This window comes from Acinonyx jubatus, chromosome B2 (assembly GCF_027475565.1).
Source record: "Acinonyx jubatus isolate Ajub_Pintada_27869175 chromosome B2, VMU_Ajub_asm_v1.0, whole genome shotgun sequence".
Lineage (NCBI taxonomy): Eukaryota > Metazoa > Chordata > Mammalia > Carnivora > Felidae > Acinonyx > Acinonyx jubatus.
In genome coordinates this window covers 27,007,019-27,035,000 of record NC_069385.1, presented here as the reverse complement: position 1 = coordinate 27,035,000, position 27,982 = coordinate 27,007,019, and the positions used below count along the sequence as shown (strand labels likewise).

Below are 27,982 nucleotides of genomic sequence, written 5' to 3'. Positions count from 1 at the left end.
TATGGACTGAGGGGAAATCACTCGAAAGAGAGAACCTTGATAGTGACTCTCTGCTAGGGATGGTGGGGGGGGGGGGCATGTGGATTGGCTTCCTGTGGTATGAGAGAAGGGGACAGGATGGAGTGAGTGGGTCACGTATGTGCATGGGATGGGGGGTGGGGGAGATATGCTGGAAAAGGTGAACAGGATCCCAGGAGGGAGGAGATTGTGTTGGATCATAGGTTGGAGGCCAACCTAGGCAGCATCACTTGCTCTGGACAAAAAGGACAGCTCTTCCTTGGTACGATCCCCAGCAGGGTGGATGAGAACAGATAAGGAAAGTGGACTAAAGTGAAAATAGAACAGAGTTCTTGCTTAAAGTTGTTTCACAAAGAAAAACTGAGCCTAAGAGAAAAGAAGGGTAGTTGGCAAAGGATTCAAAGAGAGCTGTGAATGTTTGGAAGGAGGGAAAAGAGCTGGTTGTCTCTTTGTTTTAGAAGACCATTCCTCACATACTTGCTTGGTTTAGATGCCCTCTTTCATGGCTCTAGGTGCTCCTTGAGCATACAGCTGCCCAAATGTTTCACTGCAACCTCTAACTGTTCATTGGCTTGTCCCACACACAACTACAAGCTTCTTTGGGAAGAGAGAGCTTCATGTAAACGCAATGCCTAGAACTTAACAGATACCCAATACAAATATCACTCAGCCCTAAAATAGAATGAAATCTTGCCATTTACAACAACATGGATGGATCTAGAGAAATAACGTCAGTCAGAGAAAGACAAATACCCCATGATTTCACTCATGTGGAATTTAAGAAACAAAACAAATGAGCAAAAGGGAAAAGAGAGAGAGAGAGAGAAACCAAGAAAAGGCTCTTAACTATAAGAAACAAACTGATGGTTACCAGAGGGTAGGCAGTGGGGCGGGGAGGGGGCGGGGTGTGATATGGGGATGGGGATTAAGGAGTGTACTTGTCATTACTTCTTGGCCTTTTGGCTAAGATCAAGTGTAGAAGTGCACTTGTCATAAAGAGCACTGAGTAATGTATGGAACTGGTGAATCACTATGTTGTATAGCTGAAACTAATATGACAGTTAACTAGAATTACAACTTAAAAAATAATGAATAACATAATACTACTAACAAAGGATACTTAATAGAAATGCTTGCTCAGTAAATGACAAAAATATCGCCAAGTAGCAAAGGATCTATACCACTTGCTGGGTAGTTAATTCAGGATTTGAAGCCCTGAACTTCGACTCCACGACCTAAGAATCCTCCAAATACTAGTATTCTGCAATTCAATGACTAAGGGATAAAGGGCGCCAATTTTAATTTAATACTAACTGCTTATTATAACAATCATAATAAATATCTATTTGCAGGGAGAACTACCAGCAGGTGTCTTTAAAATATGAGTAAAGTAGGGGATCCAGGTGGCTCAGTCAGTTAAGCACCCGATCCTTGATTTTGGCTCAGGTCATGATCTCACAGTTCATAAGTTCAAGCCCCACATCCGACTCTGTGCTGACAGTGCAGAGCCTACTTGGGATTCTCTCTCTCTCACCCTCTCTCTCTCTCTCTGCCTTCCCCCCCTCACTCTCTTCTCTCTCAAAATAAATAAGTAAACTTAAAAAAAAATTTTTAAAGATAAAGAAATTCTTTAAAAAATACATGAAGTATAATATATAAAGGCAAGAAATTGAAATATGATTCAGCAAAATTTTGAGTTGTAAATATTGCTTAAGGAACTAGCCTCAAAATGAGAACGCAGATTAAACTTGGCATTTCAAACCCAATGTCTCCAAATTAAATCACCAGTATCCCAACTGTATGTCAAAAAATGGGACTGTTAAATAATGCAGATTTCAATTCAAAGGCTTTCATCTGGATAAATTGAGCCACAAACTATTATTAATACTCTGCTCCTCCGTATTTCAACAGCAATACCCTAGGGTATACAAATATCTCTCAATCTCCTGGCCTAACTCTCGGAAAACTACACAGCACGAACCCTTAACCAAGAACAATATCTATACTTTTTATTGTTGAGAACATCAATCTCACTGCTCCCCCTAACCAAAAACAATCTAAGATTTTATTTACATATTTTAACAAACATCTGCCCCAAATATACATCTGTCCCAAAATTGTCTGCTCTTAGAGACATGTCACATAAAAGAATTTTTCACCAGAGAACAAGTGGATGTTTTACTAACAGACTTTCCAGGATTAGAAAGCATGTTGGTAGAAAGGATGATGGCAATTGTTAGAAAGTATGATGTAAAGGATTTTTCCCTCACTCTAACACAGACTCATTGTGAAACACCGGACTGGTCACCCAGCTTCAGTTTCCTCCCTCTAAAATAAAGGGGTTGGCCCGGAACTGAAGCAATGGTCACTGGAAAACTTGATCCGAAAACGAGTCCCCTCCCCCACAAAGCTCCCCGATCAAATAAGATTAAGAAATGCTCCATCCTACAACAATGCACAGCGGGACACTTGCCAGTCTGACAGGCAAGGTGAGGTTCAGCCGAAACTGGAGCAGAGGTCACCATGGAATCTGGAATCGGAAAACAGCCTGCTGCTTCCAGGAAGGCAAATACGCTGAATCTGCAGCTTATTTTAACATCATGAATTAGTGTGGTACCTTTGTAACAAGTAATGAACTAAAATTAATATATTATATATTATATATATAATCCTGAATTCTCAAGCGAGGCTCAAATGATCCCACTGCGTTGGGCCCATCAGTACTGAATGCAAACCATCTCTAGAGAAAGCACCTTCAATTTAGTATCTGCTGCTTCTCACAGATCAAGATCAACAAAATAACGAACTCCCAGTCGCAAAAGTTACCAAACACACAGGGTGAAATCTGCTCTTACTTTCCTGAGAGAGATTAAGCAAAAGTAAACAGACTTTGACTCTAAAGGATTCAGATATTTAAGGGACCAAATAAAGAAATGAAGTTATAAGAAGGAGATTCCAAAAATAAAGCAATCTAGGAATAAAAGACTATAAAAAAATTGCCAACCACTTTTCAGGGGGAAAAAAACCTAAAGCATCTAGAAATGAAAAAGATCACTGTTCAAATCTGAAACTTAAGGATACATGTGTTTCGCAGCTAATTAGACTCAGAGGAAAAGGGAATTTACTAACCAGTTGATAAATGCAAAGTGAAAGATACAGAACCTGGGAAGAGAAGACATGGAGAACAAAATGAAAAGGTCTAAAATATATTTATCAGCAGTCTCAAAAGGAATGAAAGAAAGGCATTAGGGTATTAATTCCAAATTTTCCAAAAGCAAATGAAAGACATGAGCCCATACATGTTTAAAACACAACTTATAATAAGATGCAAATAAGATTCTCCAACTTTAATTGCATAATGACATTAAAGACCAAAAGCAAAGTGAAAACTTTAAAGGCAGCCAGACAGAACAGGACCACTTATAAGGACATAGGGATTATAATTAGATTCTCAACAACGGCTATTGAACACAGCAGTGTAATATCTTCAAAATACTGATAAAAAACATCTGTCAATCTGGAAATATTTGCTCAGAAAATCAATCATTCAATAAGGACAGTGAAATAAGGATATATATCTACATACATATATATGTATTTTGTTTGTTTGTTTTTAAGAGTGATTTTTATTCCTTCATGGAAGGAAGCTGGATAATGATGGCCAAATGAAAGTCTTAGATGCAAAAGGGTAGTAAGTCAAGAAATGTGTAAATATATAAATACATCTAAACAAGAATTATCTGACAACAGTACCTTATATTTGGACTTTAAAAAGAACAGAACTGGGACACCTGAGTAGCTCAGTCAGTTAAGCATCTAACTTCTGCTCAGGTCGTTATCTCACAGTTTGTGGGTTTGAGCCCCACATCAGAATCCCCTGCTTGGGATTCTCTCTCTCTCTTTCTGCCCCTCCCCCACCAGTGCACACATGCGCGCGCACGCGCGCTTTCTCTCTCTCTCTAAGTAAACATTTTTTAAAAACCCAGAACTTAAATAAGCTATCAAACCACAAAAAGACAAAGAGAAACCTTACACACACATCGCTAAGTGGAAGAAACCAAGCTGAATAGACTATATACTTTATGATTCCAACTATATGGCATTCTGGAAAAGGCAAAACTATGGAGACAGTAAAAAGATCAGTGGTTGCCAGGGATTAGGGAGTGGAGGAAGGGATGAATAGGTAGAGCACAGGGAATTTTTAGGGCAGTGAAACCATGATTCTGTATGATAACTGTAAAGGTGGATACACATCATTATACATTTGTTGAAACCCACAGAATGTGTAATACAGTGAAAACTAAACTATGGACTTTAGTTAAGAATAATATATTAATTTTAGTTCATTACTTGTTACAAAGGTACCACACTAATTCATGATGTTAAAAACAGCCAAATTATGGAAAGAGCCCAAATGTCCATCAACTGATGAACAGATAAAGATGCGCTATGTAAGTATGTATGTGTGTGTATACATATGTATATATGTATACATATATATGTATATATGTGTGTATATATATGGAATATTAGTGATCAAAAAGAATGAAATCTTGCCATTTGTAACAACATGGATGGAACTAGAGTGCATCATCCTAAGCAAAATAAGTCAGAGAAAGACAAATATATGATTTCACTCAAATGTGGAGTTTAAGAAAACAGATGAATACCGGGGAAGAGAAGGAAAAATGAAATAAGATAAAAACAGAGAGGGAGGCAAACCATAAGAGACTCTTGAATGCAGAGAACAAACTGAGGGTTGCTGGAGGGAGGCAGGTGGGGGGATGGGCTAAATGGGATGGGCATTAAGAAGGGCACTTGGTGGGATGAGCACTGGGTATAGTGTGTAAGTGATGAATCACTAAATTCTACTCCTGAAACCAACACTACACTATATGTTAACTTGAATTTAAATTAAAAAAAAAAAAAAAGAAAAAAGGAGATAAAAGGGGTCTAAATGATATGAAAAAATGTAAGGTTTGAAACTTAAAACACTGGGTAGCCAAGAATTTCAGAATTGCCAATGAACTACATCTCATCCATCATCCTCAGAGTACCAGCCATGTGCTATAGACTATGGGGAAGCAGCGATTCCTGAGAACTAGGTTAAGTACAGTAACCAGAAGATAACTAAGGACACTCCCACAGGACAGATAATCGCCATGACGATGGTGCACACAATAGAGCATTGAGCCACAGATCAAGGAAACTTATGGAAAGTTTCACGGGCAAGCTGACATTTGGGCTGGACATTTACTAAAACTCTGCTCATTCTCAACCAAAAGGATAAAAAGAAAATTCCAAAACCAAAGATGAAAGACAACTGTCAGGCCATTGCTTAAGCATTTGAAAAATAGCATGAATGAAGAATTATTTAAAATATATGTGTTATGGGCTGAAGTGTGTGCCCTTCCCCCCAAATTCATTTGGTGAAGCCTAATTCCCAGTACCTCAGAACGTGACTGTATTTAAAGGTAGGGATCTAATCCATTTTCAAAGACATAAAGTAGCTCACACGAGAGCACAGAAAGACAGCCATCCACAAGCCAAGGACAGAGACCTCAAAAGAAACCAACCCCACCAACACTTTGATCTCAAACTTCTTGCCTCCAGACTTGTGAGAAAGGCTACAGTTTAAGCCACCTGGTCTGTGGTACCCTGTATGGCAAAATCAGCAAACTAATACAGCATAGTACACTTAAAATGATGCAAAAAATCCTGTGTGTCCTATAATATTCAAACTGTATTGTCTAATTTAAAAAAAAAAAAACAGACATGGGGCACCTGGGTGGCTCAGTCGGTTAAGTGTCTGACTTCGGCTCAGGTCACGATCTTGTGGTTCACGAGTTCGAGCCCCGCATCAGGCTCTGTGCTGACAGCTCGGAGCCTGGAGCCTGTTTCGGATTCTGTGTCTCCCTCTCTCTCTGACCCTCCCCCCATTCATGCTCTGTCTCTGTCTCAAAAATAAATAAACATTAAAAAAAAATTAAAAAAAAAACAGACAGGGATAGAATGATCCAATTTTTTTTCAAAAGAAAAAAACCGTGCAACTAAATGCATAAGTATAAAAAGATGACAGAAAAATTTTTTAAAAATAAAAATAGGGGAAACTGGGGGTGTGTTAAAGAGGTATATGGGAACTCTGTGCTTTTTGCTCAATTTTTGCTACGAACCTAAAACTACTGGGGAAAAAATTAAGTCTATTAATTTAAAAGAAAAAAATTAAAATATCAGGTCATTCAAGTTGGGGGGTAGGGCTGGGGTGATCTAAGATCTTTGAAAAAAATGATTAAGATCTGGGCGCCTGGGTGGCTCAATTGGGTGGGTGTCCAACTTCGGTTCAGGTAGTGATCTCATGGTTCAAGGGTTAAAGTCCCACATCAGGCTTTGCACTGACCGTGTAGAACCTGCTTCAGATTCTCTGTCTCCCTCTCTCTCTGCCCCTACCCTGCTCACGCTGTCTCCCTCTCTCTTTCTCTCTCAAAAATAAATAACACTGGGGCACCTGGGTGGCTCAGTCAGTTAAACGTCCAATTTTGTCTCGGGTCATGATCTCATGGTTTCTGAGTTCAAGCCCTGCGTCGGGCTCTGTGCTGACAGCTCAGAGCCTGGAGCCTGCTTCAAATTCTGGGTCTCCCTCTGTCTTTGCCCCTCCCCAACTCGGGCTCTCTCTCTCTCTCTCCTTCAAAAATAAATAAACCTTAAAAAAGTGAAAATAAACATTTAAAAAAAGATTAAGATCTCAATAAAATATTCAGAACCCTTCAACCAACAATTAGAGCAGTCATGGTTTTCAACCACACATGGAATGCTTAGAGAAAAACTAACCACATATTTTTATTAAGCTACAAGTTTAAAGAACGGCTATCCTATCAGTATGTTCTCTAAAAACAACGAAACTTATTTATAAATTAAAAAAAGTGTAGGGGCACCTGGGTGGCTCAGTCGGTTGAGCGTCCGACTTTGGCTCAGGTCATGATCTCACAGTCTGTGAGTTCCGGCCCCACGTGGGGCTCTGTGCTGACAGCTCAGAGCCTGGAACCTGCTTCAAATTCTAGGTCTCTGTCGCTCTCTGCCCCTCCCCCACTCATGCTCTGTCTGTCTCTCTCTCTGTCAAAAATAAATATTAAAAAAAATTTTTTTAATGTGTAAACAGGAAATGCTCTGACGGGTAGAAATTAAATGCATGTCTAACTAAGTCTTGGGTCAGGGCGCATGGGTGGCTCAGTCGATTAAGCATCTGACTTCGGCTCAGGTCATGATCTCACAGTTAGTGAGTTCGAGCCCCGCATGGGGCTCTGTGCTGACAGCTCAGAGTCTGGAGCCTGTTTCGGATTCTGTGTCTCCCTCTCTCTCTCTGCCCTTCCCCCACTAGTGCTCTATCTCTCTCTGTCTCAAAAATAAACAAACACTAAAAAGATTTTTTTTAATAAATAAATAAATCAGTCCAGGTCAAATAAAAAGAATTGAAATTTAAAAATACTCAGAACTAAGTAATAAAAGTTATGTCAAAATTTGGAGAAAGCAGCTAAAGCGATTGTCAGAGGGTAACTTATAGCCCTACCTACTCATAAAGAAAATAAAACTAAAAATGTCCAGAGTTAAGCATTCATCTCAAGAAATTTAGAACCATCAGAACAGCGAAACACATTCAAAGAAAACAGAAAAGAAACAGAGTGGAAATTCATGAAATAGAAAACAAAGACAGAATCAAGAAGCCCAATATGATCTTTAGAAAAGATTAATAGAATTGACAAATCCACAGTCTTGTTCAAAGATGAAAAAAATTAGGAAGCACAAATGAAATTGGGGGTAAAAAAAGACATAACCAGAGATACAGGGGGGATTTAAAGAGAATTAAAATCAATGATGCCAATAAATTTGAAAACATAAAACCAACCAATTTATAGCAAAATAGAAGTTTTTGGATATGTGAAACCTTGCCAAAGTTCTAAGAGTCAGAATCATATAAAGAAGTATACTCAGGAGTATTATTCCTTCTCATCCCTAATGCCACATTCCCATTTCTCCATAGATAGAGATGTGTATTCTTTTATACAGGTGCATGGTATGCCTTTGTGTGGATGCATCAGTTTATTCAGGCATTCTCCTAGATACAGTTTTTATGTTGTTCTAAATCCTATTTCTCCTAAAAGCCTAGCAAGAAAATGCAATTGTTATTCAAAAGCTGATTACTCAGACTGTTAAAAATTTTTTTTGAAGTTCATTTACTTATTTTGAGACAGAGAGAGCGAGCAGGGGAGGGGCAGAGAGAGAGAGAGGCAGAGAGAGAATCCCAAGCAGGCTCCGCATTGTCAGCACAGAGCCAAAGTCAAGAACTGTGAGATGATGATCTGAGCCAAAAGCAAGAGTTGGATGCGTAACTGATGGAGGCACCCAGGGGCCTCTGATTACTCAGGTTTTAAAACATTCATATCCTTTACACTTTTATTTTTTCCTCTTGGTTAAAAGCTCAAAAGAGAGCAGGATCAGGAAGAGAAAGGTAACGGGGGCCACGGACAAGGTCTCCTGGAAAGTTGCTGCCTTATTAGCTCCCTAAGGAAATAACAGGTAGGCTGAGAAGAGCTAACAGATGAGGGGTCATTTAAGTCCGTTTCTGACAGCAAAGAGACTCTAGTGAAACATCACTACTGTGACTATTCCCCCATGTTTTGAGAGGGACCTCCATGTATTATTTGTGCCTTTATATATATTTGTGCTTTTATATATGCGCATGTATGTATATATACATATATGTGTGTGTATATGGACGTATATATGCATATGTGCATGTATGTATATATATATATTATAAAGGACAGACAGATTAATTGTGCTAGAATATAATAAAAGAGAAAAAGAGGAGGCAAATACCTTGAGGTCAGGCATTTTTTCTTGTTTTTGCCTCCAATCTCTTATACCATCTGGTCACACCTATCCTTGTGCTGCGTTCTTTGGAACTTAAATGAGAATGTAGTTAGTGTTTGCGGCCTATATAAGCAGAAGCTTCTCATTTCTGGTTAGTTTGACTTATGACCAACACAGTGCTACAAGACAATAAGTCTTTAAATTAAGTCTGTCTATAAAATACTGTTTAGAATAAACAGGACATGTTAGACACGTGTGTGTGTGAAAATGTCAAAAGGCCCATTTTGCACATATGCAAATTCCTGAAACAAGAGAGTAAACGGAAATATTGCCGTGGGTTAATTAACCATAAAAAGTGAATGAAGGGGTAAATAAAATTCTCACACAATCCAAATGGTCCCTCCAACTGGTCACCCCTGAAAACAATTTCCGTAAATCTATCTGTAATCACAAACCCACTCAAGATTTTATTCTTACCATCTAAGTGTGTGTTTGCAGGAGGGGGAGGGGACCTTTAGATTTTGCCGCTGTTGTTGTTTTGTTGTTGTTTGGGCAAGCTCACAAAGCACTGACTGACGTCTATAGAAGAAGGAAGATTGGGAACCTATACACTGTGACTTTAATTATATCACCACCTCAAAACTACTGAAATGCTTGTTGACAGAAGAGAGCTTGTCTCAACAATCAGGCTGCATGTGAAAACTGTCCAGATGTATTTGGAATTCATTGCTCTCATTTCAAATCATGAAATCAAATCTATCGAGCATTTTCATAGGACAGTATTCCTAATCAGAGGAAGAAGACCTCGATACAAATAAGGACTTCAAAACATGTATTTAAATCAGTTAGTGGATGTTCTCTACGTTCTTCTGGATGGCCAGCAGTGACTACTGCTTATCCATGAACTGTAATATACCTAACATACGCCACTTACATTATTTGTTCCATTCCAAATACTTGCTAAAGTTTTGCTTCAGATTAAAATTTTCCCAAGAGCATTTTGGTCTTCTAAATGACATTGCTTAAAGGTATTTGATTGGGAGCAACTTTTGGGGGATTCTGATGAGCTCAAGAGAATGGTACAGCCCAGTGTATCGACCCACTGATTCAAGTGCCAGCACTGTGGAGTTTGAATAGGGACCTCCACGGAGCAGGAAATGAGTCCAGTACCCAGATGTAGCTCCAGTCGCTCCCGGGTTCATATTCAAGTACATGCAATCCAATAATCTTCTGGTGAAGTCATCTTCCTGACAGTGGTCAATAGAGAAATACAGATGGCATGTAAAAGGAGATTCCAGTAGCAAATATCTGAGTTCCCACTGAATGTTAGGACTGGACTGGGCTTTCAGCGACCGTGACTTCAAAAACAATTGTTCGTCTGCAATTAGTGAGGTCGAGAAAGACTTTGGGGCCATTTCAACACAGAATATAACCTATGAACTAATGAAAGCATGTACACAGCACAGAAGCAGGCAGAAGATGTGGTCATCGACTGTGTCTGGGCTGATGGCGATAGAGGCAAGTCAGGAAAAATGTCAAAACACACACACACACACACACGCACACAAACAATGCTAGAGAAAGAATAGGAGTTTGAAGGCAACTGATTTTTCCTATGAGGACTCAGTTTTATAACCATGCAACATTTGTCATCTCTAGGATTCGCATCAAGTTTAAGGCAACTACACCTATGAAAAGAGGAACAGCCCCCATTATCCTAAATTTCCTTTGCTCACAGTGAGGTGTGGTTACATCCAGACCTTATTTCTGGGAATTGCGTAATCTTGGAAAACCTTGGAAAATTGTTTAATTTTTATTATTTAATTTTTAATTTTAATTTTAAAAAATTGTTGAACCCTTCATCTCCCAATCTGCAAATTTAGAAATAATTCTTATAGTTCAGAGTTGTAAAAAAAAAATAGATAATATAATAATATATGACAGTTTAGGCATTAAATAATGGGGTTCCTCCACCCAACTCCCTGTCATATATATGAAGAAAGAAAATGTGTACAAATTACATGACGATTTTTAATCTAAATGCATCCACCTACCTAGTTCCAATTTTAAATTCAACAGTATCAATTTAATTTCAAAACATTTGCGATCATTATGTTTTTAAACATTGTTCTAACATTTACATTTGAGAGAGAGACAGAGACAGAGGTTCGGGGGGGAGGGGCAGAGAGAAAAGGAGAGACAGAATCTGAAGCAGGCACAAACTGCAAGACATGACCTGAGCCAAAGTCAGACACTCAACCAACTGAGCCACCCAGGAGCCCCTTGTGATCATTATTCTACTTTAATTATATCTAGATTTTCCTTGATTCTAGGTATAGAGATCTAAAGGCCAAATATTTGAAAAGACCCAAGTTCATGACTAGAGAACACAGTAAGCTCATACAGTTCATATCCTGCTTTCTGATTTGGGGGAAGAATTGATATTTTTAAAAATATTCTTCCATTGTAGGTAGGAATTTAAAAATAGTTGACTGAAGGAGAAAGGAAATTTCTGGAATGATGGAAACGTTTTATGTATTTTATATGTTTTACGTGGTGATTACAGGGGTAAATAAACTGTCAAAATTCATCAAACTGAACTCATAAGATCTTTGAGCTTAGACTCACTAAAATCTGCCCGTAAGAACGCTAAGATTCTGTTTTATGTCAAGTGTAGCTTTATAAAATTTCTTTTAATCTTTTGTTCAAAATGGAAATCTTCCTTTTCCACAAGTGTTCATATTTTTCCAAAGTAAACTTCATATCAGTAATTTTTCCTTTTTTATCGTCATACTTGTTTTTTTAAAAGATCATTTCTGGCACATCTTCTTTCGGTCCATATTGCTAGTGGATTTAGTCACATTGTTTGGGTCTCTTCCCTTCCAGATGATCAGGGACAAAGTTGACAAAACCCAAGGCCAGAACTGACCCTTGGGTGAACCCCTGGTCTCCATGGAACTCTGGTTCTGGCAGAATGATTCATCACAGTGCTCCCTGTTGTCTACTGATTAGTTTTCAGTCCTCCTAATCAAATAGAAGCTTATTTGATTCCTATAATCGCATCTGGAGAAAGTACGCTGACTAGTTTGCTAAAATTCAAATGTATTTCCTAATTTAGAATTAATTGTGGGAAAAAAAATACTACTGTTCTATATGCATCTTTAGTTCATTTCAATCTTCCCCTACCATGAGTTTTCAGGGGCTTTACCTCCATTACTGACCCCTCCATTATTTCACATATGTGAAACAGCTAAAGCAAATTCCCTTGGGCCCAACGGATCTACAAACCAGCAGATCCAGAAAACCAAGGAGTCTTGGTAATTCTTGAAAACAGAATATCTATATTCATAGAAAAATTAAAAATGTTGATCAGCAAAAGAACCATAGTCCCATAAAAAAAAAAAACACCTCATTTCTGCCACTTAGAAAAAATACCGTTGTTAACGTTGACTTTTTTTTGATATGCAGAGACATTAAAATGTATAATGAAGATGCAGTTTCCTGAAAAGTTTCTCTTAATATGTGGTAAGCATTTTACAGTTTTCTGGTACTTACTTTCAGATGATAATCTGTCTTTATATGTGGATATCTTATTAGCCAATTATCATTTTGTAGGATTTTTAATAATTTCCTGTTGTTTGTTATTATGGACGTTCAAAGTGTGTTAAAATGGCTTTCAATAATATAATAAATACCTTTGAATATTCATCAAACTCTTTTTTATTTTTAAATTTTTTTCAGATTATTTCCTAAGGATGAATTCCTAGAAGTAGAATTGCTGAGGGTTGACATATATTGATGGCTTCTTTTCTCTGTTATCTATTAACGTGTTCTGTTTTGGTACGTAACTCTACTTTGGTATGGAACACTACCTCTCTATGCAGCTACTGCATCATTCTTTTGTTCCCCTTTCAGGCAAAAATAACCCAAAGTTTTTGATATTCACTATCTCCAGTTCTGCTCCGCCTTTTCTCTCTTATAACCATTCCATTCAAGCTTTGCCCCAGCCACCCCACCAAAACTGCTCTTGTCCAAATAACCAATGGCACCCTTTCCCCACAACCCATTTTGTTAAATCCAGTAGTAAGTCTCATCCATCACCTTACTTGGTTCCACAGTAGCTTTTGAGACAGAGGATCATTCCCTCTTTCTAGAAACAGAAATGTCTTCCCTTGGATTCCAGGATACCAGACATTCTTGGCTTCTCTTACACCTGACTGGCCACTCCCTTTGTCTCCCCATCCTACTGATCTTAATTCTTTTGGTGGACTCATCAAGTCTTGTAGTTTTAAATACCAACTCCCTGACAATGGGTTCCAACTATTGTCTGTGGTCTAGTCCTCAATCCTGAATTCAAATTCAAATACCCAAATTCCCACACATTGCAAACTTAGCATGTCCAAACTCAGTTCTGAATCTTTATTCCTCTCGTGTAAAACCAAAACCAAACAACCTGCCCCATCCAGCGGTCATCCTTCCTGTTGCTCGAGCCTAAAACAGAATGCTCCTTGGTTTGTTTTCCCCCATTTTGCATCACTTTCAGTTCTTTCAGAAATCTTGTTGGGTCTATTCCTAAAAATCTATCTAGAACATCATCACCTCCACTGCTACTACTCTGGTCCAGTATTTCTTCCCTGGATTATTACAAGAGCCCCTAGCTGGCCTCCCTGCTTTTCTCCTAATTCCTACACCTATTTCAAACACAGATGAGCCTGAGTTATCCTTTTAAAATAGAAGTCAGATCTTGTCACTCCTCTGCTCAAAATGCTACGTGACCTCTCCATTTTTCTTAGAGTAAAAGTCAAAATTCTTACAATGCTCTATAAATTCTACACTCTATGCTGTCCTAACACCTCCCACATATATTCATTCTCTCTCTCTCTCTCTCTCTCTCTCCTTGTCTCCTGCTTTTTTCCTAGCTCCAGCCACCCTGAACTTCTGGTCATTCTGAGAACTTACCGGGCATGTATCTGCCTCAGGACCTTTGCGCTGGCTATTCCCTTGGTCTGTAATGCTTTTCTGATAACTTCATGGCTGAATCCCTTGCATCCTTCAGCTTTCTGTGCAAATATCACTTGCCCGGAGGTCCTAGTTGACTTCCCCTTTTAAAAGCCCCCCTTGTTCCGCATTTACTTTGCTCCTCTTCTTTTCCTCCAGAGCATTTATCACCTTCTGATATATACATTTTACTTGTGTGATTTGTTTCTCTTGGTCCCCAAAAATGTATCCATAAAAGCAGGAATCTCTACCGGATTCATTCAATGCCGGAGGAAGGTCAACATTTCAGATGCATACGTAATGTTTTTGATCCAGATTTCCACTTTGCTTCTCCAGAAATGAAAGTATATACGTAATAAGGTAGAGAAGGAGTTGAGGACATAGTCCTGGCAAAGCCACAGACACGCAAAATAGCAAATAATAAATAAACAAACAGGTCAGGTGTTTTGGATTTAACAGCGTGGGGAGGCAGGATTGGCTGCAGATAGGAATGCATCAGCCGAACAAGGCAATTATGTAACTAAGAGCACAAAATCAACTTACTCCATGAGAAGAAATAAAAGGATGAAGTGACAAAGGAGTTCCACGCTAAGATGCTGATCTGGGCCCTGGGAAACTTCGTGAAAACTTTTACCACAAATAAGTTTGGCAAAGAGCCAGACTTCATCAAGGAGGGCAGCTGTCTTTGGAAGAGTAAGGAAAACTAGGGCTCCTCCTAAGAAAATTGGATCTATCTAAAACTGCATTGAGTTTACCACCTCACCCCAGAAACCTATTCATAGGCCACCATGAGCCAATGTTGGAGAATCCTAATTAACAAAAAACAATAGGGGCACCTGGTGGCTCAGTTGGCTAAGTATCCGACTTCAGCTAAGGTCATGATTTAGTAGTTCGTGGGTTGGAGCCCCGCACCCAGCCCTCCTCTGTAGGAGCGGAGTTGCTTTGGAGCCTCTGTCTGTCTGTCTGTCTCTCTCTCTCTCTCTCTCCCTCTGCCCCTCCCACGTATGGGCTCTTTCTCTCTCTCTCTCAAAAATAGATAAACATTAACAAAAAATTTTTAAGAAAAAAATAGTAATCATAGTTAAGAAATACTATTTCAGGGACGCCTGGGTGGCTCAGTCAGTTAAGTGTCCAACTCTTGGTTTTGGCTCAAGTTATGATCTCAGGGTTCATGGGTTCAAGCCCCTAGTTGGGCTCTGCACTAACAGCATGGAGCCTGCTTGGGATTCTCTCTCTCTTTCTCTGCTCCTCCCCTGCTCATGTGTGTGTGTGTGCATGTGTGCATGTGTGTGTGCGCGTGTGCACGCACACTCTCAAAATAAATAAATAAACTTTTTAAAAAAGAGATACTATTTCAGCATCATGACAGTTGCTTGGATGGAAATGATGCTTAGGTCAGGATGTGGGCAGTTGCAATACTGAATTGCAGTATTTTGAATAAATATTTGAAACTGACGTTTACTCTGCTAAAAGAAAGAGAATCCAACCACCACGTCTTAAACGTTCGATTCTCCATAAACACGTAGAATTAAACATCCCAAGGTTACCTCCGTGAATGCTCAAATTGAAAGTTTTTTTTTATTTTAAGCTTGGTATAATTTTATAAAGTTCCCAAGATAATCAAAAGAAATACTATTTAAGTATCGGTAATTTTTTTTAACCGAAACCAGAAAATATTTCTTCCAAACAATCTGAGCTATTGTGTGTCTGGCTTCTGTACAACTTTGTCATTAACATCCTTCATCTAAATAATTCACTAAAATGTTATAAAGGAGTCCTGCTTCTCTACCGAATACCCCTTCTCTCTGTGTCATAGAACATGGAAATAATTAAAGGAAATTCCGCTTGGGTAGTTTTACTGTAACAATGCTAATGCAGAGACGTCCTCTGTCCAAAATCTATTTCACGTCTGACATCTGATGCCAATCCTTACCGTGAGAAAGGCCACGAAAACAAATGCGGAGGCACTGAATTTAAACACAGTCAGTCCTGGGAGGTCTCTCTGATTGGTTTCTCCTCCTGGATGCCACTCGTCAAAGAACGAATTTACCAACAGCCATCAGCCGAGCACATCCAAGCTGGATGGAGGCCGCGCGCAGGCAGTGTTGTTGAAATCTGGGCAGCGAGGTAGAAGGGTGGCCGGTGCATCAGTCGGATGCAAACCTGCGGGGACTGATGGCCAGCAGCTGGAGGAAGTATGGACACGCTGGCAGGGGGACACATGAGGGGTTAACTAGCGAATCAAGCCTACCTCTCCCGGAAACCCAGCTGCAGGTCTGTACCCATGACTTAAGCCTTTTCTTCCCCCCAAAGGATCTTGGTCAGTTTTAAAGCCAACAATGCCTGTATCCGTAGGATCTTGAAACTTAGTGGCCGCATTTTACTCCCTGGGGATGACAGAAAGCTGACTTCACGGACTGGCATGGTCTGGGGAAGTAACATGAAAGTTGCCCGTCTTTTGACAATGACGAATTCAAGTGAAACTTGCCACAGAGATGTTCCAAGAACACGTGATGGGTCAGACTTCTCCCAGAAATAACCTGAGGGCGGGAGGGGGGACGACAGAGTCGTGGACCTTGGTTTTAGGACTTTGTTCTTTACACAGGAATAGATGTCTGCTTACACAAAAACAAGAGGCCCCCCTGCGGCTCTCTGGCGGTGTCAGGAGGGGACAGTGTTGCCCTGAGAGTCAGAAGAAGCCACGGATCTTACCTCAGGGAGGGCAGCGGGGGGGTCAGGCAGGCTTTTGTCTCTAAGAAACACCAGCGGCTTGGCTTTGCCTGGGAAGTCACCAAAGAAGCCTCAACCTGAGGCAGCACTAGGGAAAAATATTTGTAGAAACCTAAGGACTCAATTAATGTTATCATCAGGAGGGAAGCGAGGGATACTGCGGTCCCCAGAACAAAAGAGGGAAACCAACCTATTTTCTTCTCGTCTGGAACATCAGCTGAGGAGACTGGTGTCTAAGTCCTCCCAAACTACCTCTTCCAGAAAGAAATTTTAGATGTATTTTATATATACTCACGTATATATTTATATTTACATTTTACATTTATAATTGCATATATACTTATGCTTGTATATCCTTCAACAGTTACACTTTTGACTGAATATTTTTAGAGACGTTCCCTGAATAACAAAATTCTTGCATCAATAGACACGTCAGAGAAATATTAAAAGAAACAACTTTGAGGGAAGTTAACAAACTAGAACATTTGACTAAAAAAGCAGACATCCGTGGGGTGCCTGGGAGGCTCAGCCAGTAAAGCGTCTGACTTTGGCTCAGGTCATGAGCTCAAGGGTCCCTGACTTTGAGCCCTGTGTTGGGCTCCGAGCTGACAGCTCGGAGCCTGGAACCTGCTTGGGATTCTGTGTCTCCCTCTCTCTCTGCCCCTCCCCCTCTCACACACTCTCTCTCCCTCTCTGTCAAAAATGAATAAACATTTAAAAAAAATTGTTTTAAAGTAGGCACCCTTTTTGCATTAAAAAAAATCCAAAACAATTTGAACCAATACACCAAGAATTAGTGAAAGAGAAAATTAAGGATATCATAAATTTGTTCCATATCTCTGTGCTTCTCTTAGCTAGAAAAGGAGTTCTTTATGTCAAGAAATTGTCCTAATTTGCCATCTTAGATAAATCTTTTAGTGCCACTTTATATTTGGATACATTTGACTCAACCAGTAGAAGCACCGATTACAGGAAGGGACTATGTCCTTTCCCTTTCCAAAATTCTGCAACTAATTGCAAACTAATTGTAAAAAAATGCAATGAGTATTGACAATACCATAAATGGCATAGTCGTAAACAATAGTGTCTATCACACAAAACCTTTTAAATAGAACATTAAGTATCTTTATATTCTATGCATATTGAACTTAGAGAGTGTAATAGAGTATTTAAAATTTGATGGCCCCAACTGTTTAGAAACTATTATCATTCATATAATTGATGGAGAATGAAGAAAATTGAGTTATGCAAAAACAGTCTAAGTTTATCAAGGTTGAAGAGTAATTGTTTTAAGCACCAAAAGTGATAACAGTTTTAACATTTTTATTGATTCGTCTAGAGAAAAAAAATCTCAACATAGTTAAATTGCTTTTGACTCCAACTTGTTTTTTACGCGTGGTAGTAAATTTATATTTATGAGTTCATCTATTCTTATAGCTTTTGTAATCAAAGTCGTACTATATCACAACAGATTTTAAGTTAGCAGTTTTGATAAATTAGATTATGCGTAAGAAAACAGAAAGAACCCATAATTTAGAAATATATCACATACATAAAATATATTACTAAAATATTTTTTCTGAAAAAATACAGTCATTATAATATAAACATAGTAATGCTAGGTTTTTTAATGTTCACTATATTTTCTAACCTTAGCAATACATTTCTAGACTTCTGTTTATCTTTAGTATTTTATTTTCGAGTAAATTTGACCATGTGAGTCCCTGAGATATAAATATTTATTATTCACCAAGTGCTTTACACACATTGATTCATTAAATTCTCATGCCAACCGTCCAAAAAAGATGTTACTATTTCCACTTCACAGAGAAGGAAACCCAGACCCATAGGGGACAAATAAATGGTCCAAGGTCACTCAGGTATTAGAAAGTCCTACTAGAGTTCAAAGCCAGGGCTATCACACTCCAAAACAAAAACAAAACTTTTAATTTTTATGCACTTTAAGCTAAAATACCTGAACTTACATCTTACCAAGAACAAACTATCCGGCAATATAAATATTAAATAAACTATCTAATTTTGTACCAAAATAACACACATAATTGTGAATTCTTTAGGATACAAAAAAGATTATACAACACTAGATGAGCCAGCGTCTTAAGAGGTCATGGTCAGCAAAATAGTCGTTCTCACCCCCAAAATCAAGGAAAGACCCTCAACTCTCATAGTTTTATTATCATCAAAAGACATGGGGTATCAGAATGGATAAAAACACAAGATTCATTTATATGTGACCTACAAGAGACTCATTTTAGACATAAAGACACCTGCAGATCGAAAGTGAGGGCCGGGAGGGGCACCTGGGTGGCTCAGTCAGTTAAGCATTGACTTCAGCTCAGGTCATGATCTCGTGGTTCCTGAGTTTGAGCCCCACGTCAGGCTCTATTCTAAAAGCTCAGAGCCTGGAGCTTGCTTCAGATTCTGTGTCTCCTTCTCTCTCTGCCCCTTCCCCACTCATATTCTCTCTCTCTCAAAAATAAACAAACATAGAAAGAAAGAAAGAAAGAAAGAAAGAAAGAAAGAAAGAAAGAAAGAAAGGAAGGAAGGAAGGAAGGAAGGATAGAGAACCATCCATCATGCTAACGGACGTTATAATTTGTTTTAAATAAGAAGATAAAGAGTTTAGTATTTTGCTTGTTTGTTTGAAACACAATATAAGGCTTTAATTTTTTTTCTTCTGTAATAGTGGATACAAACATTACATTTGGTGCTGTATGAGTTTTATAACAGAGAGGTTTTTTTTTTTTTTTTTTAATACCTCACTACTTCTTAGCAGCTTTACTGAAAGCAGTGTGTATGCAATTTGGAACAGTATTTTTTATATTGCTTTTGTACCTTGCTGTTGAAGCATCATTTCATGGCTCTTATTTACTCCCTCAAGAACCATCATTACCTTGTGAGCTAATAGTGTAAAAGCAATACCTTCTAGGTTGCTTAAGAATTTATCTGCAATTTTTTTTTAACCAGTGAACTTTCAAGAATATTTAATTTCATGTTTCCACTGAAGTTTGGCTGTGAGACGGGAAGCCCTGCAGAGGATTACTATCATAATAGCAAAGCACCAAATATGCTTACACTTCAAAGATTTTACTCTAAGAAAATAACCAGACAATTAGTGTTTATACCAGACAGAGCTCACAAATAACTGCTATCTCAACATACAGACACTGCAGAAATCCTCTCATGTCTAGCTTAATAACATCCTAGAGTAGGTAGGGTATTTAGGGGGTGGGGAGGTTGTTTGTTTTCTATAGGATTATAAGATTCATTAGACTTAATTGCTCAATTCAGGCTTTTTTCCCCTTTGAACAGATATAAACCAGCATGTTGCATGAATTTCAGCATGTGGCAGGAATTTGGCTGCAAATTAGTTGCTACACAGTCACTTAGAGAAATTTTAGGCTACAATATGATATAATTCTTTTTCTTTAAAGAATTCAAAATTTCCATATTGATGCTACAAATATCGCAAAAACAAATGGAAGGAATTTTAAAATCTCATGCATCATAAACATTAGCTATTAACTCAGATCTCAAATACTCTTTTTTAATGTTTTTTTTTTATTTACTTTTGAGAGAGAGAGCGTGAGCAGAGGAAGGGGCAGAGAAAGAGGGAGACACAGAATTCCAAGCAGGCTCCAGGCACAGAGCCCCACGTGGGGTTCGAACCCTGGAACCACCAGATCATGACCTGAGCTGAAGTCAGATGCGTAAAGGCCTGAGACAGCCAGCCAGCCACCCCCTCAAATATTCTTTATTCGTGACATGAACACATAACGATGTCAGAATTCAGGCCAGCATTAAAGGATTTAAGTTCCATATGGTCCTTTGTGCGGCAATACATCATTGGGCTAGTTCTAAATTAAGTAAGTGCATAAATAGTTAAGAGCAGCCATTCAAAGAATGAGGGGTGGACCTACCGACTAAAACCTACTCTCCTACTGTAATATGAAATACCGTAGGATACCATCAACGTATATTTTTGACATCCGCATTCCTACTTCATCATACAAATTTGCTTTATTTCCTGCGGGCTCCAGCTCATTGGCATAAAGACATGACGACAGTGATTCTGAGAGTGGGGATGATGCTGAGAATAAAAAGGAAAGAGACTCTCCTTTCCTCTCCTCCTAACCCAGCTCTGTTCCCTCACTGCAGGGCACCCAGAAGGTAAGTTCCGCGAAAGACGACGTGGAGCCCTTCCTGTGCATCCTTCTTCCAGCGACCATCCTGCTCTTCCTGGCCTTTCTGCTGCTGTTCCTGTACCGCCACTGCAAGGCCGCTAGGCCCCGGGGGCAGGTGTTCAGCATCGACCTCCCAGAGCACCCCCCCTCGGCGGGAGAGGTCACGGACTTCCGGCCCGGCCTCCCCTGGAGCGGCGAGCCTGGCTTCCCTTACTCCCCGCTGCCCCGGGAGGCGGCCCTCCTCCCAGCGTGCTCACCACCCTCCTACGAAGAGGCCACCAGGACCCGCCCTGGGGCAGGGACTCTGGATGCAGGCCTGCGGCGTCTGGAGGGGTCACCTGGCCCGGAGGAGCAACTATAAACTGCTCTCGGGAACTATTTCAAGCTAACAGAGAGCGCCCCCCACCCTGCCACTTCCCGGGGAAGGGAGCGGTCGGGGGGTTCCAGACCTTCCCTGCACTTCCCTGGCAGGCTCCAGCATGAATCAGGCGCTTCAGGCTGGGGGTGAAGCCTGACAAATGTCAATCTGGTTAGCCATTGTCACGCTCCGTAGGGAAAATTTCTCCTAAACATGTAATAGCCCTGAGAAAAATAGGAAAGTGCTACAGGAGTTGAGAAAAAACTAGGATTATTAGTCAGCCTAGGAAGTAGGTCTGAAGGAAAAGAAAAACATCGATCAGCCACAGGAGCCTGCTTTTGCCACCAAATAAAATGTGTCTGCCTACACACGTTTTTCAGGGTTTTATGGTCTCACTAGTGAGTTCTAGAAGGAAAACCTCTCTAGAGCTGCAGGGGCCAATTGTGTAAACAATGGTAAAGTAGGTTTCAGTATTAAGAATGAAAGTGCAGGGGCGCCTGGGTGGCGCAGTCGGTGAAGCGTCCGACTTCAGCTCAGGTCATGATCTCGTGGTCCGTGAGTTCGAGCCCCGCGTCGGGCTCTGTGCTGACAGCTCAGAGCCCGGAGCCTGCTTCGGATTTGGTGTCGCGCTCTCTCTCTCTGCCCCTCCCCCACTCATGCTCTGTCTCTGTCTCAGAAATAAATAAACATTAAAAAAAATAAAAAAAAAAAAGAATGAAAGTGCAGACATTTGCAAACACTTTAGTTAAAAAGGATAATAATAATAAAGCTCTCTGGAATTCTCTCCTGCCCGGTGTAGCTCTTGCTTACTTGTGTTCTGATCTGTCTCCTAGCGCAGGAAAAGGAGGAGGCTGTTGTGTGGGAACGTCTCACACTAGAACGTCGTGGTTGTCAGCGCTGTGGCAGGACAGGACAGAGTTGCTGCTTTCACACATCATCTTAGGGACAGTATGGCTGAATACGGCCTTCCCCAAATAGAGTAAGAGAGTAGATATTGGTTTAACTTTGGAAAGTAAAGGTCCAAATTTTGGGTCCCATGGTAAGAAGGCATAGATTAGCTCTAACAGGGACCTCGTGAATCATACGGTCCAAACTCTTGCCTTACAGATATCAAAACTAGAACGCGGGGAGGTTAGGAAACGTGTCTGGGGTTAAAGACCTCATAAAAGAGCTTGGGTGAGAAGCCTCTGTGCCCTGGGCTAGCGCACCCGATTTTCTAGGACAATTGCTAATGTGGAATTTCGGGTCGTGCTCTTGGCTGGGCACGAAGGCTCCCAACAGGAGAAGCCCAGCTGAGTTTGGAATGGCTATAGATCTCCCTCCAGGATTTTCAAATGGGGAGGTAGAGGTGGGTCATGTACCACTTGGGATGCTTATCAGAATACCCGTGGAGGTGGTGGAGGTCACAGGAGGGCGACATCGATGATTCTAGAACTCTTAATTTGACACGATAATTTTCTTGGTACCACTATTTTTTGTTGCTTTCACAATACAAAAGCCAGGCAACACTCCAGTGGTTAAAAATGAACAAAATGATTTTTTTTTTTTTTTTACTTTTTTTTACGTGAACATTTTGGTGCTATCTATGCAATGTGGTGTGGTTTTAGGAGGATGACAAAGGAAACCCGAACAGGATGCATTTCTTTCTAAATATAACCTGATGGAAATTATAATAGCATCTCTGAGGACGGATGTAAAATATAAGCGATTTGAGTGAAGATCAATAAAATTTCTCTCAGGAAAATTATACTGCACGATGCCCTGATGGTCTTTAAGGGAAGTAAATAAAACAAATGGAAAAGAGAAGCCCAGGAGACAGCCTTCTTCAGATTTTTTGTTTGTTTGTTTTACGGTGATCTCAGTTCCTCTACCAGGGACTGATTTGGTCTTTAGGACATAAGGGGAGATCTATGCAGGGGAGGGCTGTTCTAGAAAAGGTTGCCTCCTCTTAAAAAAAATAAAAAAATAAATAAAAAATAAATAATAATAATAATAATAATAATACAGGGAAGGAAACACTCGGCCTCTTTGCTGGGTGTTGATGTGTCTGCATGTGATGGCTGGAGCTATGATGGCCATCCTGTAACCATGAGGCAAGATACCAGCCATGACTGGTACTGAGGATAGTAGAGTAGAAAGAAGGGTTGATGACATTGTAGAGGAGCTGAATTAGCCTTTCAATGGTCTATATTTTAATGAGAGAATGTCTTTCCTACTCTTTTAAGTCATTTAGACCAGGTTGGTACTGGTAGACAAAAACATCCGGACTGCTCCAATTTCTAAGGCTATTAAGGAAATGTATGGCCATGTTTCAAAAGGTCCTGATAAGACCTATTTAAAAGAAGTAGTCAATGATAGGATTCCCTTACAACGTGATCAGTGATCTGAGAAAGAAAGATTTTCTCTTATGGAACCAAACTGAAGCAATAAACTATTAACCAGAGGTTGCCTAACTACAGCCCATAAGCCAGATCCTGCTTGCAACCTGTTACCGTATGTCTTGGAGACAAGAATGGTTTTTACATTTTTATTCTTTTTTAAATTTTTAATGTTTATTTATTTTTGAGGGAGGGAGAGAGAGAGAGAGAGAGAGACAGAGAGCACGAGCAAGGAAGGGGCAGAGAGAGAGGGAGACCCAGAATCCGAAGCAGGCTCCAGGCTCTGGGCTGTCGGCACAGAGCCCGATGCAGGTTTCCAACTCACGAGCTGCGAGATCATGAACTGAGCCCAAGTCGAACGCCTAACTGACTGAGCCACCCAGGCACCCCAAAATTTTTAAATAGTTGAAAAAAAACAGCAAAAGAAGAAGGATTTTGTGACACATGACATTATAGGAGTTCAAATTTTGGTGTCTAGAAATAGTTATTGGAACACAAGCTATTGCCACTTGCCTGTGGCTGCTACGTCAGACTAGAGTGATTGCAACAGAGACTATAATGCCCTTCAAAGCCTAAAATATTTACTATCTGGTCCTTTAAAACAGCATGCTGACCCCTGCGAGGGACCAATGGATTTCAACCCTGGTTGCATGGTAGGAACTTTTAGCAATGCCAATACCAGCACCTACCTAGACCAACTAAACTGAAACAGAGCCGGTGATTCTGATATAAAAGCAAGGCTGAGGGGCGCCTGGGTGGCTCAGTCGGTTAAGCAGCTGACTTTAGCTCAGGTCACGATCTCGCGGTGAGTTCGAGCCCCGCGTCGGGCTCTGTGCCGACAGCTCCGAGCCTGGAGCCTGTTTCAGATTCTGTGTCTCCCTCTCTCTGACCCTCCCCCATTCATGCTCTGTCTCCCTCTGTCTCAAAAATAAATAAATGTCCAAAAAAAAAAAAAAAGCAAGGCTGAAAGCGATGAAGTTATGTGAGTAGGCCACAAAATACAGGTGAGCTTCAATGTGGATGGATGTAAGGTTACAGGCTGAGAGAAAACCAGGTCTGTGAATCTAGCTCTGAGCCATCACTTAGTACCCAACCTTTCCTGTACCCTCTGGAGGCCATCAGCCTAATATGCAGCTGTAGCCAATTCAATTCACGAAGCAGGCTTTGCAAGCAGACTATGAAAGACAACAGGGTAAACAGTCTGTCCTTGCTTAAATGTTGACCCGCCTGGAAAACACGGGTGGGGCTGTCCCCACAGACAGAGTGGAGCTGAAGAGAATCCACAAAGGAAAAAACCGATTGTTGACAACCAAGAACTATTTGGGGGAAGAAGTAAGTGTGGCCAGAAAAGGTAAACAGTGACTGGAATGTGGCCATTTTCACCAGATTCTGCACTAGCCCAGAAAATATTGGCAAGGCATCATTTTATAAGAAGGAAAGGAGTCTAGGGTCTGGCACGTCAAGAGCCCGGAAGCCAACACTCCATCCCAACCACAAGGAAAAGCTGAACTGAAGAATCCACACTTCTTGGATCCGTCAGAGAACTAAGGTCACAGGACAAACCACTGCCCCCAAAGTGAGAGAAACAGGCAGAAAAGAAAATCACCACTTACAGGAGCGGAAATCCGTGAGCAAAAATCTCCTCAGGAACCTGTGTGGGTGTAGGGAGACCTGAACTGTGATGGACGGATGGCTGGAGGCTCAGGGTGATTAAATCTAAGAATCACAAACTCCAGAGGGGGCCCCCACACTTCGTGAGTTTGCCTCTAGGAGCCTTGCCCGGTTCTCCGCAGTGAAGGTCTGAGGACAATCCCCTCCTGCTTCTGGGAGGGGGAGAAGGGAAGGGAACCATTTTGAAATAGGCGGAGCGCTCCGGTCTTCACAAATGCTCCCCTCAGACGAAGGCTGAGGCCCTTTTACCCCGGCTTAATTGGCTGGGCTTCATGAGACCCTAGTTAACCTGGGGAAAGGGAAATTCCCAGCCCCACCTGTTGGAGCCTTACACCAGGGAAGGAAAATATCCAACTGCAGCCCTTCTGGCCATCTTGTTCTACTCAAGGGAGTGAAGGAAAAGGGAGAGGCACTTGTGAAGTTCACAGCCCAGCGAAGCAGGCTCACTAAAAAAGGCTGAGACCTAGGGGCACCTGGATGGCTCAGTCAGTTAAGCAGCTCAGGCCATGATCTCGGGGTTCATGGTTTGAGCCCCACGTTGGGCTCTGTGATGACAGCTCAGAACCTGGAGCCTGATTCAGATTCTCTGTCTTCCTTTCTCTCTGTCCCTCCCCTGCTCGTACTCTGTCCCTCTCAAAGGTAAATAAACATTAAAAAAAGATTCTTTAAAGGCTGAGATCTAATCATAGGACTAGAGATTCTTCCTTCTCCCTCCTCCTCCTCCTTGCCCTAACCACCACATTATTAAAGACCTATTTACTGCAGCTCCTTTTACCCAGCACATCAAGTCCACCTTTTGACAAAAAATTACAAGGCAGAGGCACCTGGGTGGCTCAGTTGAGTGTCCGACTTCGGCTCAGGTCATGATCTCATAGTTCATGAGGTTGAGTCCCTCATCAGGCTCTGTGCTGACAGCTCAGAGCCTGGAGCCTGCTTCAGATCTATGTCTCCCTCTCTCTCTGCCCCTCCCCTGCTCATGCCCTCTCTCTCTTTTTTTTTACTCTCTCTCTCAAAAATAAACATTACAAAAAATTACAAGACATACTAAAAAAAGAAAAAAAATGCAGTTTGAAGAGACAGAGCAACTCAGATCAGGACCAGACTCAGATATACCAGAATTATCAGAACAGAAACGTAAAATAACACTGAAAAATATGCAAAAGGCTCTAAAGGATAATACAGACAACATGCAGAAACAGAAAGGTAATGTCAATGGAGAGACAGGAATTGTAAGAAAGAACTCAAAAGAAATGTTAGAGTTCAAGAACGCTGCAACAGAAATGAAGAATGCTTTTCAGGGGCTTACTAGTAGACTAGACACAGTTGAGGAAATAACCTCAGAGCTTAAGGATATATTACTAGAAACTTCTAAAACAGAAAGGCCAAGAGAAAAAAAAATACAGAACAGAATATCCAAGAACCAAGAGACAACCATAAAAGGTGTTATACACATAACAGGAATACCAGAAAGAGAAGAAAAAGAGAAAGGCACGGAAGAAATAGTTGAAGAAATCATGACCGCAAATTTCCACAAATTACTGTCAAATCACAGATCCAGGAAGCTCCGAGAACACCAAGTGGGAATAATTCCAAAAGAGGAAAACAAAAACAAAAAACACTACACCTAGGTATACCGTATGCAAACTGCAGAAAATCAAAGATTAAAAAACAATCTTGAAAGAAGCCAGAGCAAGAAAACACCTTACCTGGAGAGGAGCAAAGAGAAGAGTTATGCCCAACTTCTCCTCAGAAATGACGCAAGCTGGTGGAGTGAGGTGAAACATTTCAAGGGTTGAGAGGTGGGGAAAGAAAGAAAACACCAACCTGAATTCTGTACCCTATGAAATTATTTTTCTTCAAAAGTGAAGGATAAATAAAGACTCTCTCGGACAAACAAAAACAGGAAATATGTTTTCAGTAGACCTACCTTGCCAGAAATATCAAAAGAAGTTGTTCAAAGAGAAGGAAAATGATATAGGTTAGAACTCAGATAAAAAAAGGAAGAGGTTGGGAGAAGGAATAAGTGAAAGTAGAATAAACGTTTTTTTCTTATTCTTTTTTTTTAAATTTTTTTTAACATTTATTTATTATTGAGAGACAGAGACAGAGCATGAGTGGGGGAGGGGCAGAGAGAGAGGGAGACACAGAATCCGAAACAAGCTCCAGGCTCTGAGCGGTCAGCACAGAACCCGGCGCAGGGCTCGAACCCACAAACCGTGAGATCATGACCTGAGTCGAGGTCGGACGCCCAACCAACTGAGCCACCCAGGCACCCTCTTATTCTTTTTTTTTTTTAAGTTCACCTATTTATTTATTTATTGAGAGAGAGAGAGAGAGAAGTGGGGAAGGGGCAGAGAGAGAGGCAGAGAGAAAATCCCAAGCAGGCTTCACTGACAACACAGGGGCCCAACTCACAGGGTTCAATCCCATGAGCCATGACCTGAGCTGGAATCAAGAGTCTAGAGCTCAACCGAGTGAGTCACCTAGGTGCCCCTTTTGTATTCTTAATTGATCTAACAGGTAACAATTGGTTCAAAATAATAATAATAATGTATTTGATGACTATAGCATACATATAAATGATATTCAATGACAGCAAGAAACAGGAGGGAAATTAAGAATGTTTTGTTATTATAAGGTACCTGTGCCTCTGGTGAAGCAGTATAGTGTTATTTGAAAGTTGACTTAGAGGGGAGCCTGGGTGGCTTAGCTGGATGACTGTCTCACTTGATTTTGGATCAGGTCATGATCCCGCA

At 40.6% G+C, this 27,982-nt stretch overlaps 1 protein-coding gene across 1 annotated transcript; it reads left to right on the top strand.

Moving 5' to 3' along the window:
* Positions 1-10,337: 10,337 nt before the first annotated feature.
* SMIM28 (small integral membrane protein 28) lies at positions 10,338-21,638 on the top strand. Its single transcript, XM_053223349.1, has 4 exons — positions 10,338-10,404; positions 12,137-12,203; positions 16,008-16,158; positions 20,794-21,638. Exons 1-4 carry the CDS (start codon positions 10,338-10,340, stop codon positions 21,178-21,180), a joined length of 672 nt encoding a protein of 223 aa, XP_053079324.1. The 3' UTR covers positions 21,181-21,638.
* Positions 21,639-27,982: the final 6,344 nt, after the last annotated feature.

Bases quoted from the DNA above. Each gene is read 5' to 3' on its own strand.
- SMIM28 (XM_053223349.1), top strand. From the start codon at position 10,338: ATGTACACAGCACAGAAGCAGGCAGAAGATGTGGTCATCGACTGTGTC. The intron at 12,204-16,007 runs GTAATTCTTGAA...AAATCTGGGCAG, and splicing joins CAGAAAACCAAGGAGTCTTG to CGAGGTAGAAGGGTGGCCGG. The intron at 16,159-20,793 runs GTCTGTACCCAT...CCCTCACTGCAG, and splicing joins TCCCGGAAACCCAGCTGCAG to GGCACCCAGAAGGTAAGTTC.